General features: G+C 41.6%; 1 protein-coding gene across 2 annotated transcripts in view; it reads left to right on the top strand.

Moving 5' to 3' along the window:
* Window positions 1-20,165, top strand: part of scube3 (signal peptide, CUB domain, EGF-like 3) — an 86,850-nt gene that overhangs the window by 16,241 nt on the left and 50,444 nt on the right. For both annotated transcript variants that reach the window (XM_084365665.1, XM_084365666.1), the window contains exons 2-4: window positions 2,884-3,006; window positions 7,886-8,011; window positions 17,473-17,607. In XM_084365665.1, coding sequence (XP_084221791.1) covers window positions 2,884-3,006; window positions 7,886-8,011; window positions 17,473-17,607 — 384 coding nt within the window. The remainder of the gene's footprint in view (window positions 1-2,883; window positions 3,007-7,885; window positions 8,012-17,472; window positions 17,608-20,165) is intronic.

Below are 20,165 nucleotides of genomic sequence, written 5' to 3'. Positions count from 1 at the left end.
TGCTATATTCATTACCGAATGTTGCACAGAAACGAAAACCTGACAAATCATTACAGGAATGATGGTACTATTGGAAGAAACCTTAGCTGGTATCACCTTATTTGGACAGCCCAGTGTTGCTGCCATGACTATGTGTTTGCTATTTTTAAACGTATAAACCAGACTCAGACATTTAATACTCTGTCGCAAAGCTAGCGTGTCTCTAGGAAACGTGGAAAATAATGTTGGTCTCTCTGGCTGTGAGATTAAATTTTGTGCATCGATGGTCCCCAGAGGAGGACTGAAGCGAAAAGTTCATAGAACTAAAAGTTAGCTAGTTCATTTTTATTGTTCATCATTTTGTATTTTGTACTAGGTACACAATCTTAAGTTGCTGCAGATCTCCTACAATGTATTCTGCTTGGAGGCTTTTTTCAGTCCCTGGGGGCGCAATTTGCATAAAACTGAGAATTTTAACAATAAAACAATGCTGGCAGCGATATTTTTTTCCAGGACGGTGGAGGCATGACCTGCCCTCCTCTGCCTCTGATTAGTTTACATCGATATTCTTAACCTAACCCTAACCAATCTCACTCCTCATGTCAACTAACAGCTAGCTTTTTTCTGCTCCTTCTCTCCATATTCTTAGACAAAATGGCATCCGTTGGGAACTTAAGTCATCGTAATTAGGTTTCTTCCATATCCATAAGATACACCAAAGTCATTTTCCACCTTTTTGGCCATAATCTCTGCGTAAAATCTGTTGTCAATCTTAAATATAGGCTGATTCACAAATGCAGAGCTTTTCATATTTGCCTCGGATGTTTTCAGAAACACATTTTGGTGAATTTTTTTGTAACATAAGAGATTTTCCAAATGAGCTGCCATCTTGGTCTGTTTTGAAATTCAGGAGCAGCCCACAAGTGTCAGTGTTCGTCCAGTCAGGTGCAGCCAGTGTTTGCGTGGTTGCAGTAGGGTGTAGCCTGAAAGCACCTGCCAATCGTCTATCATGACACTGCCTAGTGGCATCAAGTGTCCAATGCTGGAAAGTGGCGTGATCCATCACGTCAAAAAATACCATGGTGGACATTTAGATTTCATTGTCGGGTCACAGATTTCATTGTCGGGTCAAGTTTGATTACTTCTTGAACAAAAGTGCAGTTTCATTTTGGCTCTCAATCGTCATTGTAGGCATGATAACATGCTGACATTAGCATTTAGCGCAAATATACCTATATATTACATCTACACCATCTGTATAGACTTGATTCAGTAATACTTTTCAAACGTTTATTAAACATCACTGGAGCCTCGATGCAAACCCTGCAAAACTCAAACAGCTAATAGCAGGGCTAGGGTTAGTATGAATACTGGACTTACCTGGAGTAACACCAGCCTTAATAAACTTATGTTGTTATCTTTCCATGATGTTTGCCTAAAGGTCTTCTCAACCCTTGTGTTCGGTATGTTAGGTCAAATTTTTGCCGGTTCTGATTTTCCACAGAGTTTTGTGCATTCCACGCTGTCACTGTCCTCCCTTTCGCAGCAGAATTCATGTCCTCCAGGACTAGGCAGATATAGCCAATATGCTAAGCTTAGGGGTTTAGGTTGCAGGTTATTTCCCATTGGGATCAGCCGGCTCCTGCAGAGGGTTTGTGATAAGAGTGGATATTGGAAGCTATGTAAACCTTGTTAAGCTGCCCTTCCCCAGTGTGCAGGAGGGTAATCCTAAACACCTGGGCTAGTTAACTGGGATTTGGTGGGATTAGGGGCTCCATAAGGCAAACCTGATCATGCTTCTGGTTAAATCCATTTCCATCCTTATCTTTTCAAATTCTCTCAATCCAGCAGTTGCACAACAGCTATTTTAATGCTGAGCTATTTTATCTCTGCCCATATCTGTCCTTCGGGGCTATGAGAACTAGTCGAGCATGAATTTTGTAGGTTAGTCTGGGTTTCACAATCCAGATTTCGGTCATACTGTAGGCTACATTTGATTTTAAAGCTGAAACGTGTTGTTCAGCCCAGTGAAGGCCGCTTGTTTTGTTTTTCTGTTTTACAAGATTTTGCTGGTTTTGATTTTAGCAATGCTAGCATCATGTCAGTCTGTCTGTTGGTCCACCACTTTCTTCCAGACTAAAATATCTTGCCATGAAAATTTGTACAGACATTCATGGTCCACACAGGATGAATCCTAATGACTTTGATCCGAAGTAGGGATGGAGTATGCCATTATCTGTATGTTCAACCAACTAAATTCCTTGTATCCCACTGGAAGTGGGTGGCGCTAATCGGAAGTTGTTAACTAAAGCCTGAAATTGATCAGAATTCGCTACATTTGTTATTTATTAGAAAACTATATACAGAGCAGCATTAGCATATGTTAGCATGCTAAGATGACAAACACAGTGAACCTTATGCCCTCTAAACATTTGCATGTTAGCATGCGCTTGTTAGCATTTAGCTCAAAGCACCACTATGCCTCACAGAGCCACTAGCATGGCTGTAGACTTTTAGTCTTATTTTGTTTTTAGCCAAACGAAGCCGATGTGCCAACTTACATTGGAATAATACACAGCTATTATTATTATTATCACATTTTTTCCCCCTTTATCAGTAATTTGACTGCAGGCATCTTAACTAAGTCCATTTGTTATTCAGGCTCTTTTTTGAAAATTTTAATGAGCCCTATTTTATGTCCAGTTAAGTGGGTATTGGAATACATTTGAAATTGTCACTGTTGTTGCTGTGTCTTGGTATGTAGTGGTTTACTGAGTGGACAAATGAAGTACAATCAAGTCAATTGATCGATTACCCATATCTGTGTTTTGTGGTCTTACAATCATGAAGAACATTTCAGCTTCATTAACTAACCAGTCCCTCCCTCTTTCCTCTTTTTCCTAGATGTGGACGAGTGTGCGGAGGCACTTGACAACTGTAGCATCGATGCCATCTGCCAGAACACCCTGAAGTCATACAAATGTATCTGCAAGTCGGGCTATAAAGGGGACGGCAAACATTGTGAAGGTAAAAGTCTTACTGGATTAACAGCTCTTTTTCACCTGTGGTTTGAGGCACAATCTGCTCCCCTCTGTGGGTGCACAAGGAGGCGTTTTACAGTACATTGAAGTAAAAGCCAAATTTCTCATGTTGATTTGTCTTATCTCTCTGAACGAAAAGCCCCTGGGCCAGTGACAGGCTTGATAAGAGCTTCTGTCTCACTCAACATAACTCATTAGTTTCAAGACTCTCCTGAAGAGGGAGGAGAGACGAGGGAGCAAGCGGTGGACGGAGGAAGGGGGAAAGCCAGGTGCAGAGTGCTCCTTTGTGACAAGATGAAATGAAGCAGTAAATTTCCTACACATGTTAGAGGAGAGAATTAAGATAGTGGCTGAAACAGCAGTCAGAGGCCCTGCCAAGCAGTCAGGGATATTTCCACAGCCAGAGGCAGACCTCGTAGACTGTCAGACACAAGTCTGTTTTTCTAGCCTTTTTCAACGTGCCCAAAGCCTCCGGATCATTATATCCCACAATTTTTATTAGTATTATTACAAAACCATATTTCACAATGTCATTTTTTTCCTTACTGTTATTATTCTTTCATTTACTTGACCGAGTGTTTTTCATGGCCTTCTGCCTGTAGGTCATAAAAGTTTGCTCTACTGAATCTATTGTAGAATATGTGCGAGTTTGGGTTTCTTTTGAACTGAACGTTTTCTGAATGCTTCTCAAGCCTGATACACTGGTAAAATTCAAAAGTTCAAAAGCAGTATTTATACGATAAGAAAGAATGAAAGAAATGCAAACAAACCTGTTGGTGTTAAAATAGGTCAGCAGGAAGCTTAAAGACGATGACAAAGAAAAAGCATTTTCATGTCTTCATGCTTGGTGGCTTAATCCTCATTACCGCTTAAACAGCTCCTCATCCTGCCTGTCTTTGTACTGTAGTCTGCGGTTCAGTACTGACTTTTAGGTATTGTTATCTCAACGCTTGGTTCAGTTTAACATGTAGCAAAAGCACAGATTTTATTAGTCTGTATGAGTTCAAGCACAATGCCATATCTTCATTGGACGCTCCTAATGTGTTTTTAGTGGAAGTGATGGCCTTTTTCTCTGTAAAATGTATCCCAAAGCTTATCTGAAGCAGATTTACTGTCTTTTAGTGTACAATCGCCTCTTTGTGTTTCCCTTGACTATGATTTCTTGTTGGATTGGATTGTTGCAGTGGAGTAGAACCATAGTAACACAAAGAGGGAGATTTGTTAAAGGTTTCTGTAATCTGTGAAGCCTCACCTCCCAAAATATGAAAATGAATCAGTTTTGAAGGTTATTTGATTTTTAAAAAAATTAGTTTCACTCATTTGTATTAATTTTAATGACTTGGATTTTAATTTGAATGAAATTATTTCTAATTGTTCATCATATTGGATTTGTGATTACATTAGTTACCTTTTTCTGCTTTAAAAAGAAAAGATTCTGAATGTAATTTTTACTTTCTGCTTTGTCTTTTTGACAAAAAACTGTGGATTGTTGTCTGTTATGATTTAGGTTAGTGGACTGTGAAGATTCTAGGGACATAAACAATGTGTACACACAAAAACGGGTATTCATAAAAGACGAATGTTCAGTGAGAGTGTGTGCACCTCAGCATACTGTACTTCAAAAGATAGCTGTGGGTGAAATAATGACTTGGATATGAAATATGAGGTGAAAGATGCAAACTTATGAATGAGTCATGAATGTGATCATTCTTTTTATTTCTAGAGCGGCCGTCATCTTCTTGTTTATGATCTTTTCACTCCATCCCGAATTGCGAAGCACTTTGTAAAGTCTGTTTATGAGCTCTACCGATTAATCATTGATTCACCTTCTGATGTTTAACGATGATGACTGAGATGGTTTACATGTCAACGTAATAAATTAGTGCTAAGCTAGGAATAGACAGTTGTGCCTTGTGGTTGCACGTGATGACAGCTGTTCTGATGCTGTCGATTAACCTCGCTCGTGCGACTCAATCGATTTTTGTGATTGAGATTGCTCAAGCACATCCTTTGAGCTATATCATGCTTTTATTAATAGATATACTAAAACCAAGGATGGTCATAAATTTCATGGCATCACATCAAAATTAAAAAATCTTTATGTGTTGTACATGTTTTTATGCAAAATTCCCCCAAATCCTGGTGTTATTTTTGGAAACTTTGAGAATTTAAATGTTTGGATATGGAAACGGATGTTAAGGGCGTTTACATTATTATTATTATTATTATTATTATTATTATATACAATTGTTGGAGTCAAAAATACGCTCTTGTACATGTGCCTGGTTCCACAATCCATCATAATTGGATTTTATTAAACAGAATCAGGCGTACGTATGGTTTTGTAAATTTGACGAACAGAATGGGTATGAATACTTCTTATAGTGTGTGTACGCTCAGTTTAAAAGGTGAAGCTACTCAGAGTTGTATGCATCTGGATAAAGAGACAACAATAGAAATAATCTCGAACTTTATCCTTCTATCCCTGACAAAGGCAGACAATAGATAGTCATAACAATTCCACATCTTGTAGATATAAAGGGACAAAACTTTGTTGACTTGCGAGGACGTGACAAGCATAGAATAAAAACCAATTGAACGCTACTGGAGGAAAATCACTTTTGTGTTGCATGTTGTGGGTGTTTCAGGTTTAGAGAGGAGTAGAGTAGCGATGGGTGATTGTGCGCTGTGAGCGGGGAATGACAGAGATGTGTGGGAAGTGGAGAGGCAGGGAGCAGTAGAGTGTTTCTTTGTTTTAGTCCCATCCCTCTGCTGTCAAGTCCAATTAAGTCCTGAGTGAGACAGCCTCAAAGAGGAGCTGAACGACCAGGATCATCGGCCCTAAATGGGCCAGTAAGTGCTGAGTTGAAGTGCCCTGCGTTCTCAGTCCACCTTGTCCCGGTCTCCTCAGTACGGGCCCCTCAACCGTCATCATAACCATAACAGACAACTCCACTCAGGCTGTCATACCGATCTGCAGTCTTCTCTTTATCTTTCCTCTTCTGCCCTCTCATTCGTGTGTCACAGTTCTTCAGTTTCAGTACTGATGAACGTTGGATCGATTGATTACTCTGATGGTCGATGTTCACCTTTTATTAAGTATCGGACCAGTCGGCCTGTAATGCCAATAATGTCAGTACCGATTTAATGGAAATTCCTTCCTGACGACGTCCATCTGACGCACGGAATAGTTTCATTTCCCTCAACAACTTTATTTCCTTTTACTTTTAATTGTCCAATGATGTGTTTTGTATAAATAGACATTTATGTACTTTGAGCTGCAAATGACTTCATTCTCTGGGTAGAAGCCTTTTAGTTACCCGTACTGGACCAGAAGCTGTTTCAGAGGCTTTTACCTTCTGCCAACAATAAAATTCCAAAGGGAAAAAGCAATGTCTTGGCATGACACTGGCCAAAGTTTAGGATATTAAATATGGCATTAAAATCTCAGTTTTAGGCCTTCGAAACAAAACAGTCAAACTCTGGCATATGCCCACGTTACATCAGTAACAGGTGAACCAACTAATTACCACAGCTGTTGTCTCATCTCTGTTTACCTCATAAGTGCTCTTATGGAAGTAGAGATGGAACGAAACTCATCATTTTAATTGTCTGTATTGCACCTAATGGCTTTAGTGCACTCATTAAAGGATTGATTTGACATTTTTCGGAAGAAATGCTCGTGTACTTTCTCACTGAGAGTTAGGTGGGAAGATTGATATCACTCTTATGTACGTATGTTAAATATGCAACTACAGCTGGTTATCTTAGCATAAAGGCTAGTAACAGCTAGCCTGACAATTTTTTACCTCCCAGCACCTTATAAAGCTCACTAATTAATATGTTGTGTATTGTTTGTTGCATCTGTACAAAGATCATACAAAAGGTACTTGAGGGAAATTCTTCTGCTCTTGAACACCTTAGAAAAGATTAGATTAGTGGCATTAATCTTTTGGACAAGAGGTTTAATAATGAAAGCAGAGGAGAATAACTTAACAGAAAGGTCCTGCTCTGAGTGGAAAGGGGGCACTCGAAAACGAGGGCTAGGGGTAAAAACTAGAAAAGGGATTGATGTTTCAAACGGAGCTCTCACCAACTGGTCACGCAACACCACATCAGTTTTATCTCACTAATGAGATATTATTAAGCAATGATCTCGTCCCTGTTATGAAGAAGTCCTGCTGTAAGAAATTTACCGTTTGTAATGTAGAAACCTGATTCCATGGAACAGCTGTTCATTAACTTTCCACACGGAGAATTTCTGAAAATCTACTTGACAGAAAAAAAATCTGGATGTGGATATTCTGGTCTAGTACTCTCGAATAAATTCATTTTATTGTAAATCTTTTCATTACTCTTGGCTTCCTTATAAGATGCCTGGAGAGAGAGCTGTGTTTCATGTACCTCACCTCTGTTAAAAACTGAGGACAGCCATGAAATACATTTCTGAATATGAGATTGTAACTTCATGCTGTCGTAACACTGTTATGACTGTCCATTCCTCATATATTGAAATATAAAACAAAAGCCTGTCAAGCCACTCTGTCTTGTTTCTGTTCGGATCAAACCAGTTAGAGATAACGTGTTAATTAGCGCTGGTAAACAGATTTTCTCACCTTCTGGCTGAGCCATAGTAGCTGTTTCCTCCTATTTCTAGTCTTTATACTAAGCTAAGCTAAGCGGCCCTGCTGCTAGCTTTAGCTTCGGGCAGATGTGAGAGTGGTATTGATTTTATCATTCTCAGCAAGAAAGCGATTAAGTGTGTATCCCCCAAATGTCAAACTACTCTCTCTTTTAAGGATCATGATTGCTTCGAATTTTGGTGAAACAGCTCTCACATGCTTTTTTTTATTCTCTCCCTGCAGATGTGGACGAGTGTGCGACTGAATACAACGGCGGCTGTGTCCACGAGTGCATTAACATCCCAGGAAATTACAGGTGCACTTGCTATGATGGCTTCCGCTTGGCACATGACGGGCACAATTGTCTAGGTGAGTGTGTGCACTTAACACAGCGGGTGTGTGTCTGTGTATGTGTTTTAAACAGATGTTTTAAGATGTATATTCTGCTGACTTAACTGTAGTTATAATAGCTGTATAAGGGGCTTTTGTCAGGAGAACGTGTACATTAAACTCATCCTGACATGACACATGCGGATGCATAACTTCTTCTCTCATCATGGATGGTAATATATGTTTCATGGCTGAATTGACCGCTGCATCAGATATTAGCCATTTCCCGATTTCACATAGCAGATAGAGTCCAAATGTGTTTTCACAGACTTCACTGACAAAAATTGGTGAATTTATGAAGATCTTGACCCTGAGCTGGGAGCTCTGAGTGAGCCGTCAGCCGACCGTGCTTTCCCATGGTTTAATATTTCACCAGTGTGCCATTCACACTAACCTCACAGAGAACGCATTACGCTTAAAAGGTTATGAAATGAAGGGGGGGAAAAAAAACACTTTATGCTGCAAGGAGCTGCTAAACATAGACATCATCCACCAAACCCCCCCCTCATTCTCTCTCTCTGTCTAGCACCTTCACCCATCCTACACTCCTTTGTTTTGTTCTGAAACCCCCAAGTCAGGACCCTGCTGCTCCTCTGAAATCATCTCCCTCTTTGTTACAACCTCAGCGGGATGCATTTCACTTGATATTAAAAGGCGCGTCTCACCCTTTTAGCTCCTGTGAGTTTTCTGAAAAGTAACCAACGATTTGCTACAGAGGATTTCACATTCCCGTGAAGTGATGACAGAAAAACTTATCGGCACTTAACAATCACTCTTTTGTGAAATGGAATTTACATAGGGGCATACAAGGCAACACACTCGTATCAGTCCCACATCTACTCGCTGAAGTAGGATTAAAGCACACTGGAATTGAAAACACATCTTTTTATCGATATTAAACCTGTTCTGACTCGACCGTACCCTCATGTCTCAGAGTCTCACTGCATTTGTCTCTTTATCCTCCGCTCTCTGCCTCCTCCTCGTTCATGCGTTTGTATCTACAGTGTAAAGCAGGGCTATTTTCCAAGCCATTTAGCAACAGCGTTCAGCTGTGCGTGGATCATTTGCTGTGTCGTGGATCAGCTCCTGCCTTGCGTGCAGGTGTGTAATTGCAATACATGGTTGTGCGGTTGCTGCCGTTGCATCAAACAGCGTTGCATCCATCGATCCCTTTGATTAAATTTGTCATAGTGAAACACACACTATCAAACAAGCTTTCAAGTTTTTAACTCCGTCTGCCATGTTTTATTTTTTTCCTCCAAATAGCCTGTATTCAGGAAAGCAAGGACTTTTGAAATCTCTTATGTTCCCTCGAAGATATTCATCCAATAGATTTTTAAATGAGTAAATATATGCAATCTCGGCATGGCAAACACAAGCATAAAGACACAGCGAATGGTAACTACATATATATGGCTGTCAAGTACAAATCCAACTCTTGCCTCGAGACCTCAAAGGACTCTAAAGACCTCTTTTTCTCGAGAATTTAACCCATTCTAATGCCGCCACTCTGCTCAGCTAAGGAAATAATCCTCAGCACAAACACAAGAGAGGAGAGGAAGAGGTATAGCCGAGGTTTCATGTTAAGGCCCCAGCTTCCTCTTCCAGGTTTAAGCTCCTTTTGGCCCCTGAGAAAAGATTAGTCCCTTTGGCCCTGCAGTGGAGAGCAGCTAAGCAGCTGGTTCCCAGACGAGGTCAGACCCCTCAGAGCCCCTATAAACCAGATGTGCCCGAGGCTGCAGAGGAGGAGACGTTCACCTGATCCTCAGAAGTTCACACTGAGTTTAGAGTCTGAGATCTTCAAGGTGCCTCTCTTTGGATTTACCCCATGTTGTTTTTCCACAAAGCTCCTGTGATTTTGTTTTATTTCCTCTGATTTTCGTGGTCACAGTGCAGCACAAACTCCCAGTGGTGTCCACAACCTCCTGCTCTCTGCTCTTCTTTAGCCAGTAGGCACCAACGTGTGTGTGTATGTGCGTGTGAGTGACAGTGTCAGCACAGGGACTAGACGTGGGCCAGCGCACGCGCATCCCTGTCGATGTCTTCTTTGTTTGCTCGCTGCTGCACGTGCCACACGGCTGCTTGTAATTGGATGTGTTGGCAGCATAATGACATTGGGCGGTGGCAGAAGGCGGCGGAGCGTGAAGCAGAACGCAGCCTGGTGCGCCTGGCTGGGGACGCTCTGGTTTCTGAGGTCTGCCCTACACCCCACAAAGATGTCAGGGATTCAGCAAGGTGGAAGCAATGCAATATCACAGCACACTGCTCCTGTCTGTGCGGAGTGAGACGCCGCTCACTGTATAATTTACCTCACAGGGAGCTATTGTACCCTCTCAAAACTCACTGGGGAGAAGAAGTGAAGCAAATAAGAACTTGATTACATCTTTAATAATTGTCATCATGGCTATTATCGCGCAGAGGTAAGGGAGGGATGGTATTTAATCTCCGCACCTCTTCCATGCAGAGGCTGTAAAGGATTTTTAGAGTCTTAGGAAAAACAGAGGAATCAATGTCAATTTAATCCAAAACACACATCCTCTTTAGAATGAAAACCAGATGCAGGAAGGCTATTAGTTCCCCACTGTAGCACCACCGTCCCCACATTTATGACCTATGTGTTTTGTTTGAGGTCCTACAGAAACCCGAATACCCTCTTATCACTGCTAGTTTGTTAAACCCTCTCAGCTAGCTTAATATCATAAGCATCTGCACAAATACCTCCTTTCTTTGCAACCACAAAACGCAGCATTTCACTTCTAGCTGGAATTAAAAGACACAAATAAATATATTTCTTATGCTCTCATAAAGTCTAAACGCCACAATCGCATGCAGCCTGAATATGACTCACTGGGAGAAACAAAAGCAGGCTTGAAATAGATATTACAGATGTTCGACAAAGCGCCACCAAGCTTCTGTCATTGCGTTGTTTGCTTATATTCATCATGCTCTGCTCTGTTAGTCGTACATGTTGCTCCCTCTTGCCGTGGAACTGAACACAGCTTAACACGCCATGTTCCTTTGATTTTTATTGACCAAACCTGATTTGGTTTGTATTGATTCAGCAGACCTCAATTCCCTGTGCAATCTATAGGGAAATGGATGCCCTTTTACTTTAACCTTCCCCAAAGACGCCACGCGATCTAAAACACAAAAGCAATGTCATTACAGCTTTGAAACAGGCTTTTGAAGAACAGCTTTAACAGTAGCAACTAAGAAAAGGTCACACCGGTTAAGACTGTTTAGTGATTTGTTAGTGGTTGTAGTTGTGAAGTGAAATTGTCTTTTTCCACCCAAGTCACATTGAGAGTGACTGTGTTTGAGTTGGCATACCAACGTACTGCCCTCTACATACATGTACACTAAATAAACAACAGACTGTTGACACTGAAGTATACTCAAGTAGTACGTCTTCTCTGCATCACACAGCTGTATTGATCACAATATTATCCGTCTCCTTAATCCATCTATTCACCAGCTAATGTTGAATGAAAATTGTTTAATCACAAATGTAAATCAACATTACCTCCTCCACTTAATATACTGGAACCTTTTCCAGCATTTTATTTAAGTCAAATTAGGATGAAAGGGGAGAGAAAGCTGGAAAAGGCTATTGTTTGTAGGAAAAATAACTATTAAGATAGAACATAAAAATAAATGAAGAGCTGACGAGGTGACTGGAAGTGGAAAGAGCCATGAGGAGGAGGAGAATTTGAATACTTTAATAAAATAAATAAACAGAATAAATATGACACAGAAGAAAGAAATGTCCTGTAGTCAATAGCTGCAGTGGTTTGTGTGACTGTATGTAAGATGGGTCCAGCCAACTGGCTAGCTAGGCTTTGGTCCACTCCCCTCAAAATAGACTTGGTTAGTATTCTGTGTGGAGCAGAGCAGTAAGCGCAGCCGCTGGTAACACAAGCATTGTCTGTGTCGCAGTAACGCGCCGGAGACGGGCCCTGTTGGTATCTGTGGGTTATAGAGCCACTCAACTCCGAAATGTACATTCAAAGCACATTTGTCTGAAGAGACCCAACATACTTTGGGGTGGCTGCAGATGTTCAGTAAGCTCAGAGCACATACTCAGAGATTCTTGCCAATGTTGTATACATTTCTCACATACACAAAATCGAAAACCTATGCAGTTGAAACGGACAACATGCTCAATTTGACATCATACCAGAATGCGATTCTGAACACTAAGTCTCGCAGAGGAAGCTTCATCTGTCATCGTCCACAGGGTCTCTGAGTTGTCGCCTGGCTGAACCTGTACCCCTGCTCTTGTAATCCTCTGGGATCATGTTGCGAGGTTGGTTAATCAAACAGGAGGTTTCAGACTGATGTATTATTGACCAGGTCCTGATGGGAAAAAGTAGTCATCAAAGAGCGTCACGCTGATTTGCTCCACAGCCTTTGCTGCGCTCTTAAATGCATTCCTTTTAAGTGCATCGGCCGCTCTTCCAGGGCAGTGATGATAACATCCACACCCTTCACTTTCACCGAAAACATTTGATTCTAGCCCTGAAGAGGTGCTTTTAACTACCACCTTCACCTCCCTGACTATGTAGGATTGCGTCAGGATAATGATGATCTGGTTAACTATCTCTCTCATCAAAACCCAGAGGACTTTGGCATAGTACAGAGACTCCCGGAGCTTAGCACTAACCCTCCTCACTTCCCTGCTGCTGATGCAAATACCCCTCTGTCTCCCCAGGTCGCAATCACTTTGCTTTTGTTGTGACATGCATAGATCGAGTTTGGACAAGAGAGTCTCTCCACAGTTCAGAGGAGAGGAGCCGGAGTGATGAGTTAAAGGATGGATTTGAGATTGGTGCATTAGCTGCCTCCTGAAGACTATATCAACACACTCTCTCCCTCTCTCCTCTCTCAGGATTGTTCAGTCCCATCCACCATGAAATGAACAATTCCAGCTGAGCCCACTGGCACAGCTTTGGGGGGAAACTCAAGCCTGAGATTGAGCTTAGGGACGTGAACATGTAGCAGACTTGGAGCCGTCAGACGTCAGCACAGGGCCTCTCGTCTCCTTGGCATGAGGCTGTCCACCCAAACACTTATCCTGGGGTTTTGTTTTTAAAATACTTCCAGACTTGTTTTGGAGGAACAGAGGAATACCATTTAGCATGATCTTAGCTCATAGTTTTTCATTTGCGAAAGAACTCAGCGAGAGATCGGACGCGAAATCTGTGCTTATTTACCAAAATAGTTACCTGGGAAACAGGCCTGAAGTTGAAAAAGTCTGAGTTCAATCAAAGCTGCATTAGTTTTGTTTATATGATAGTTTAAAAATCAACCCTCACTGCTGATTTAAGAATCAAACTCTACAGTAAACAGAGATTTTATTCGTGTTTGCTCAGCAGATGTGAATCAGTTAGCTGACCCAGTGGGTCGGGCAGTGAGGAAGCGCTGGAACCAATAAATTGTTCAAAGCTAAATACTGTAAGCGTCTTCATGCATCAACTTCCAGTTTGCAATAGTCACCCACACGTCTATGATTTAAGAGAGTGTTTGTTCTGCAGATGAAAGATAAGGACTTCCTGCAACACATCAATTTATACAACCTCAGCTGACGTGTGTCAGACTGGGGCTGACTGTTTGTTTCGGCGTCTGCAAAATCAGATGTCCTCGCAGGCCGGGTTCAAACCTGGCGCCTTGGTCACTGCTCATTCAAGTGGGTGAAGAAACGCGCCGTGACACTGAACTGTAGAAGAAAAAGAGGAAATCCTGTAATCCTGTTTGAAAAAGGAAAGGATCTCGTTTTAATTGGAGCTGGCTGTGTATGTGCTACTCCGTCGTCAGTGGTGCGTGCTCATCTACCAGAGCAGCACGGTCAGCCCACGCAGTGCAACGGCTGTTCTGCTGCCTGTCGCTGCACATGGCTCCGATTTGCTGCCTTATTAGAGTGGGTGCCTCTTTAACTCCTGTAAATGAAATGCCCAAAGAGGCCAGTGTCCGTCCACTCACCTCCTTGTCTCTGGTCTGTCTAGACCACAGAGACACTTCTGTCTGATCCAGACAGTAGCCAAGCAGTGGGATAGATGCATGGACAGCTTTGATGACAGACAGCAGTCGTTTTTCACCCCCGTCCCCCTCTACAAAAAACTCTGGGTCAGCAATAAATGCCCCCAAAGTCGCTGAACCTTTTAAAAAAAAAAAAAAAAAAAAAAAAAGGCGGGGTGAGTGAAAGAGTTGAGCGTTTCACCAAAATAAGAGTTCAGGAGTTTCTGTAAGGCAACCACCATGTTTACATGGCTCTAAAGCTCTGCGCAAGGCCAAATGTTATATATACAGTCAAGGCTATCTGAGAAACCAGCGGACATGGCCTCCGCAAACACAACCAATCTCTTAATCTCTCTCCGTTTGAACCTTCCTTTCCCCTTCGTCTCTTCGAGTGAAGCAGGGATAGAGAAGAGACATGTCTCGTTCTGAAGCGAGGCGGCCCTTTTAACTTGATTAAGACGTTTTTTTCTTTCCATCCTCTCAAGAGCATTTTTAAAAAATGTTTTAAGTCCAAATAACATGAGCACTTCTCCTGGCCATGCCAGAACCCCTTTCCGCTTGGAAATATTTGCTTTGGACGCCAGCCTTGCCCAACACACAACACAGGCAATTATGGGAGCTATTTAAACAGGAGAGATCTACTGACAGGCGACGCCTCATTTGGAGGGATGAAGGAATCAGGAAATGAAACCTTCATTGATGCGCTGAGGGTATGGAAAGAGAATTCCCACAGGCCCTCTGAGGCTGGTTGCATTTCTCATGGGCATTTTGTGCATACGTTGAGGACTGTTGTATTTGTGTAGCCTTTACATGTTTGAATTTTTGGGGTTGTGTGTGCAAGAGAGAGAGAGAGAGAAAGAGAGAGAGGCTTGTGTGTTGGGATCTTTTCCCATATGAGTTGCAGAGTTTGAGTTTTTGCTGCCCGCTAACAGTTTATCTGCAAAGGTGCAGCTGTAGGCTGTTGGCAGCTTTCGTTAGCTCAAAGGGCTTCTCTCTGGTGCTGCCACTTTGATGATGGAGAGATGAGACCGTCAGGTCAACACCAAGGCAGCCGCACAGTTGAATGAAAACTGGTCCAACTATTTTTTCTATACTGCCCTCCTTTTACTTAAAGTCTAAATGTTAACTTTCCCGAGCGTTGTTTTTTCTCTGAGTGCACGGCTTCACTTGGCTGCAGCGCGATGCTTTCCTCGTCGACCTCAACTGACACGACACATTGTTTTTAGAGGAAAGAGACAGTTTTGCTGCAGGAATGTGAGAACAGGACAGCAGACTTGGCAAGCCGGCGAGGGTCATGAGTGCTACCTGCCACTCACCCACAGCTCTATGGGTTTCTGTCTAGCCAGGTGCCACTTTTCTGAGAACAGTTTGTGTGTGTTTACGCCTTTGGTGAATCCAGATGTCTCTGCGTTTCTCCGTGGAAAAAGAAGAGGACAGAGTGAAGTTTAATTTCTAACTCTGCCGGCCTGAAAATTCCCCAGAAAGGAAACTTAATCTAGAGGCCTTCTCAGACTGGACAAATAGACAGTAAATTAGTTTCGCATGACAGTTTATTAAAAAAAAGCCTTGTGTATACAGCGGATTATTGATGCATCGAGCAGAGGGATGGATAAGGTTCCAGCGTGGTCGGTAGGGAGGGACAGAGCCCAGGTCTCCGGGGGAAGAAGGAATATGGAGTGTCACCTCCAGAGCTACAGCGCAGTCACGCACAGGGGAGACCGGAGCCGCTAAGCGCCTCAGCACGCCACACAAATAAAAGCAGCCAAAAAGTTATATTGTGCTCTCTCTTTCATGTTGATACTAAACAAATATGTCAGAAGATTTATAGATGTTCCACTGCTGTTCATTTGTTTCTTTTGTCGAGGCGCACAATGAGTTGGAAAAAGTTTTGTGCCATTTGGAGAGAACAGCTGGAAGTGCACAATTCATTATCAGTGGAAATGAAGTCAGCAACTCTCAGCTGTGGTCAGTTTTCCCTCATGGCGGGACGGGGCCTCAGGCGACACCTTTGTAAATGCCAGGCCTTTGTATGCACTTGAGGTGGATTCACATTGTTGCTTGTTACCCTCCCGCCCCCCCTCATGTCTCCCACTCTCTCCTCTTTCCATCTCTACTTTCCCCCCTTCACCCTCCTTCCTCCCTCTCCCTGCATTCCTCCCGTCACGGGGCTGACAGACACTCGTCATCAGCAGGTACTCTGGCCCAGGTGGATCAGGTTTCCCACTTGCCAGGAGATTGTGCTGCATGCGCATTTTTATGGCTTAGTGCTGCACAGTTGGAGGTTTTCAGTGCAACTCTGGTGTGCTGCCATGTCAGATAACCATTAAGACAGACGCTGCCTCCTCAGACAGCTTAAGACAAACCTCCTCTGGCTTTTCATAATATCCAAACACTTTTTTTGGGCCTTTTGTTTTGCTTTTATATAACATTTGCACTGGAAACACAACCTCTGTGGTTGTTTTACTAACTCCATTATGGATGTAGTAGATAGAATAGTTTCTAAATTATTTTCTTAAACAAGTTCAGATATTAAAATTTCCTTTTTTTTACATTTGTACCAGAAGGAAGGAAGACGAATTTTGTTATTTGTGGACTGATTTCAGTTCAATTTAAAAAAAAGCTTTTGGCTGAAATCAAATTAATTACATTATCATATCCAGTGGTAGAATGGAGCAGCATGCATTTTCTAAAGTACTCATTGTAAGTACAGATTCAAGATACTTGTGAGTATTTCCATTCCATGCTACTGTATACTTCCAATCTACTATTCCACTACACTAGTACATTTTACTCCACTACATTTACACGACTTTCCAGATTTAGATTTCACATACGAAACATAATTAATTAATGAAATATGATGCACTTTCCAAAAAAACGTACACATCAATGCACCAGTATTAATAATTAATTAACATATCATAACATCAAAAGTCATATTTGAGTAAAAGTAAAGATATCGTGTTGAAATATGACTTTGGTAAAAGTGAACATCACCTGCATGACTAGTACTTGAGTTAAAGTCTTAAATTGTAGTTGAGTGGAAGTAAAAAGTACATCAAAACTCAGTCCAGTACATAAGTACATTTACTTAGTTATATTCAATCACTACTTCTACATAAGTATAGGATATGAATACTTCCTCCACAACTGATGTGTATAAAAATACTGCCTTAAAATCCAAAGCATTACCACTCTTTCAGAAGCGCTGTTGGTTACTTTGTAAGTAATTATACTCAGTAATTGATAAAGTATGTTTGTGTGTTCCTACTGTTTATGTTTGATTATGATTTACAGCTACTTGTCCATGAAACAGGTCATGATTTGATCTCAGACACCCTTCAGACAAACAATTATCTGTGCAGCATTTGTTCTGTCTTGAAGTGATCTTATTAATTTTGTTTGGTGTGTCTGTCTCCGGGCAGATGTGGATGAGTGCTCCGAAGGCAACGGCGGATGCCAACAGATTTGTGTCAACATGATGGGCAGCTACGAGTGCCGCTGCAGAGAAGGATTCCTCCTGAGCGACAACCAGCATACCTGTATCCAACGGCCTAAAGGTTAGTCATGCACACACACACATCGGTGATTTATGAAAAATAGGACACGCGCTGTTCTGTGATTTACGCTGGATATTACGCGTTGAAAGCTTATTATTTTAAACGCACCATTGCCGATGAAAATCTATCTGTCTGAGGTGACTCAGGCAGAAATGTTCACAGACGAGGCAATTTATTAGTTTTATTCACGTCGGGTTGTGTCACATTCGCCGACCTCCTTCCTCACTCTGTCACATATCATCTGCAGTTTCTGGGAAGTTATAGTGATGGGCGACCAAATGAAATGCATCGTTACCTTGAATATAATTAAACATTCCTCTGGGTGTTAAAATTGTTGGAAATATTTGCGATAGTATACAACTCAAGTACGAGGTCTCATCAGTTTTAGACATTTTGATGTGACCATTAGACCATCAGAGTGTATCATAATAACAAAACAGGCTTCTGCAGAAATGTGACAGTATTTTAAGGGGAGGAGAGCAGCTTTTATTAATGGGGATTTAGACCTAGTTACGCTAAAGAGAAGGGGACAAAGATTGATTTTAATGAAATATAACGAAAAGGTGGAGAGTAGTTTTTTTCGGGTAATACCGGGGAAGCCTGGAATGGACTCAGTGTTATGATCAGTCAGCAGGGGAGTTTAATTCTGTTTCCTCTTGAGAGTTTCCTCCATCCTGTCGAGTTAATAATGTGACATTGCTGTTCACAAGGAAATTATTTAAGTGACTAAGTGCCTGTCTGATCATTCAAGCAGAGTGTGCACATATTTTGAACATGCCAATGTAGGCACATCCTACTATCTGGATAACGCTTCCTTTAAATAGCAGGAAAAGGTCGGAAACTAGCAATGAAACTTACCTACCGCCACGCAATGTTTTGCACCGCACATAACGTATCGACATCATCGCGTGCCTACAATGTGATATGCCTGAAGCACGCCTCAGCTTTTCTGCAGAAATGCCCTAGCTCCGTTTATTTAAATGCCCGCGGGATCTCCAGAGATACAAACGCAGTCAGCAAAATTATGAGGAAAGAGCAGAAACAACTGGGATGTATTCATAAAACACAGGTAAAAGAAATGTCAGACATATTGTGTCTGATCCTGTTCATCCCCTTTTTAAAGAATTTATATAACTGCCGTTGAGAAGATGCTACAGAGCCGCAGTAGTCGAGGACATTTAGAAAAAGTCTTTCGTAACAAATGTAATAACTTTGCTGAATCTGTACACATCTGTTACAATTTGTCAGATGTAATGTAGGTGCTTACTACAAACAAAACTCATGACGTCATAACAATGTTCTGTCTGGAAAACTTGAAGTAAACATGTATGTAACGCTACCCTTTGAAGCTGTTAATTAACGGTAGAAAAGATATACGATGTTGGAGCCAAAGGCAATTTCAAACATTTGTGGATAATGATAAATTATCATTACAATTACGAATCTCTATATAACATGCAAATTATCAGGCCGAGGTGTTTTGAATATTATGACGAGCTGTGCAGATTTATGGGATCGGCCCTAACAGGCCCTTAATGAAAGGTGAGCAAAGGTCTCTCCAGTCTGAGGTGGAAAAAGACGAACGGGGATAAATCTCTTTTTGTTTTGCTCCCACCCTTTCAAATTGAACCAATCTAGAGGTTGGCAGCATTTTAAGGTATTGGTGGTATGAGAGTGGCCTGCGGGGGTCTGTGAGCAGAGAAAACAATTAAAGGTGTAGCCCGGGGCAGACACACCTCTTGTTTATAGAGCATTCCTGTGGGATGGAGACGTGACAGGAGAAGGTGCAAAGCCAACCTGCTCTGAGGCTTACTCATCAGAAAACAGCAGCACAGTGCACACACATACATTTATAATGTCATAGCTGTGTTTAAAGCTGTCAAGAAAGTGTCTCTGTAATGCATATTGCCTTGTCGCAGTCAATGAAACGACAGCTCGGTGTCTGTAGTTTGCAACAGATCCACTCTTGTTTATTAAATTGGTCGTAATAATACGATACTAGAGGTCGTTAAGGTTGTTGTATGTATCGGTGTAGGAGGACTGTAGGAGGGAGCATTTTTCACAAAACCTCTTAAATTACAGAATGTGCTGGTTTTGATTTGTTTCATTTAGACTGTTTCTAACTTGTATTATCAGCCTTTCCGATCCCAGTGCCAAGGACATTTTTAAGACAGAATTTGCTTCACTTAGGGTTTATTTTCCTGATTAATCTTATAGTCAACGAGTACATAAAATACCCATAAACAATACTGAAACAATGATTAAACTACAGCATACGTTTCCATTGTTCAAAGGAGGATAAAAACCTTATCTGGGTGTATTTATGGAAACATTAGTGTGAGGCCCCTCGGTGGGTGTTTCCCATGGCAACAAGTGACTGTCAGCAGAGAACTGACTTTGCTGGGAGACACATTGTCAATTAAATGATGACACAAGACACGATTATTATTATTTCCTCTTTTTTACCTGCTGATATAGCTTAAGCTATCTCGCTAACAGTTTGTAACTGTTTAATATGTCTGTCTTTTTTATAGCATTAAACAAGCAAGCTAGGCTAA

The sequence above is a fragment of the Pagrus pagrus genome (assembly GCF_965226575.1).
Source record: "Pagrus pagrus genome assembly, chromosome: 11".
NCBI classification, from domain to species: Eukaryota; Metazoa; Chordata; class Actinopteri; order Spariformes; family Sparidae; genus Pagrus; species Pagrus pagrus.
Note: the sequence above shows the minus strand (reverse complement) of the source record. Positions and strands in the feature narration are given on the sequence as shown.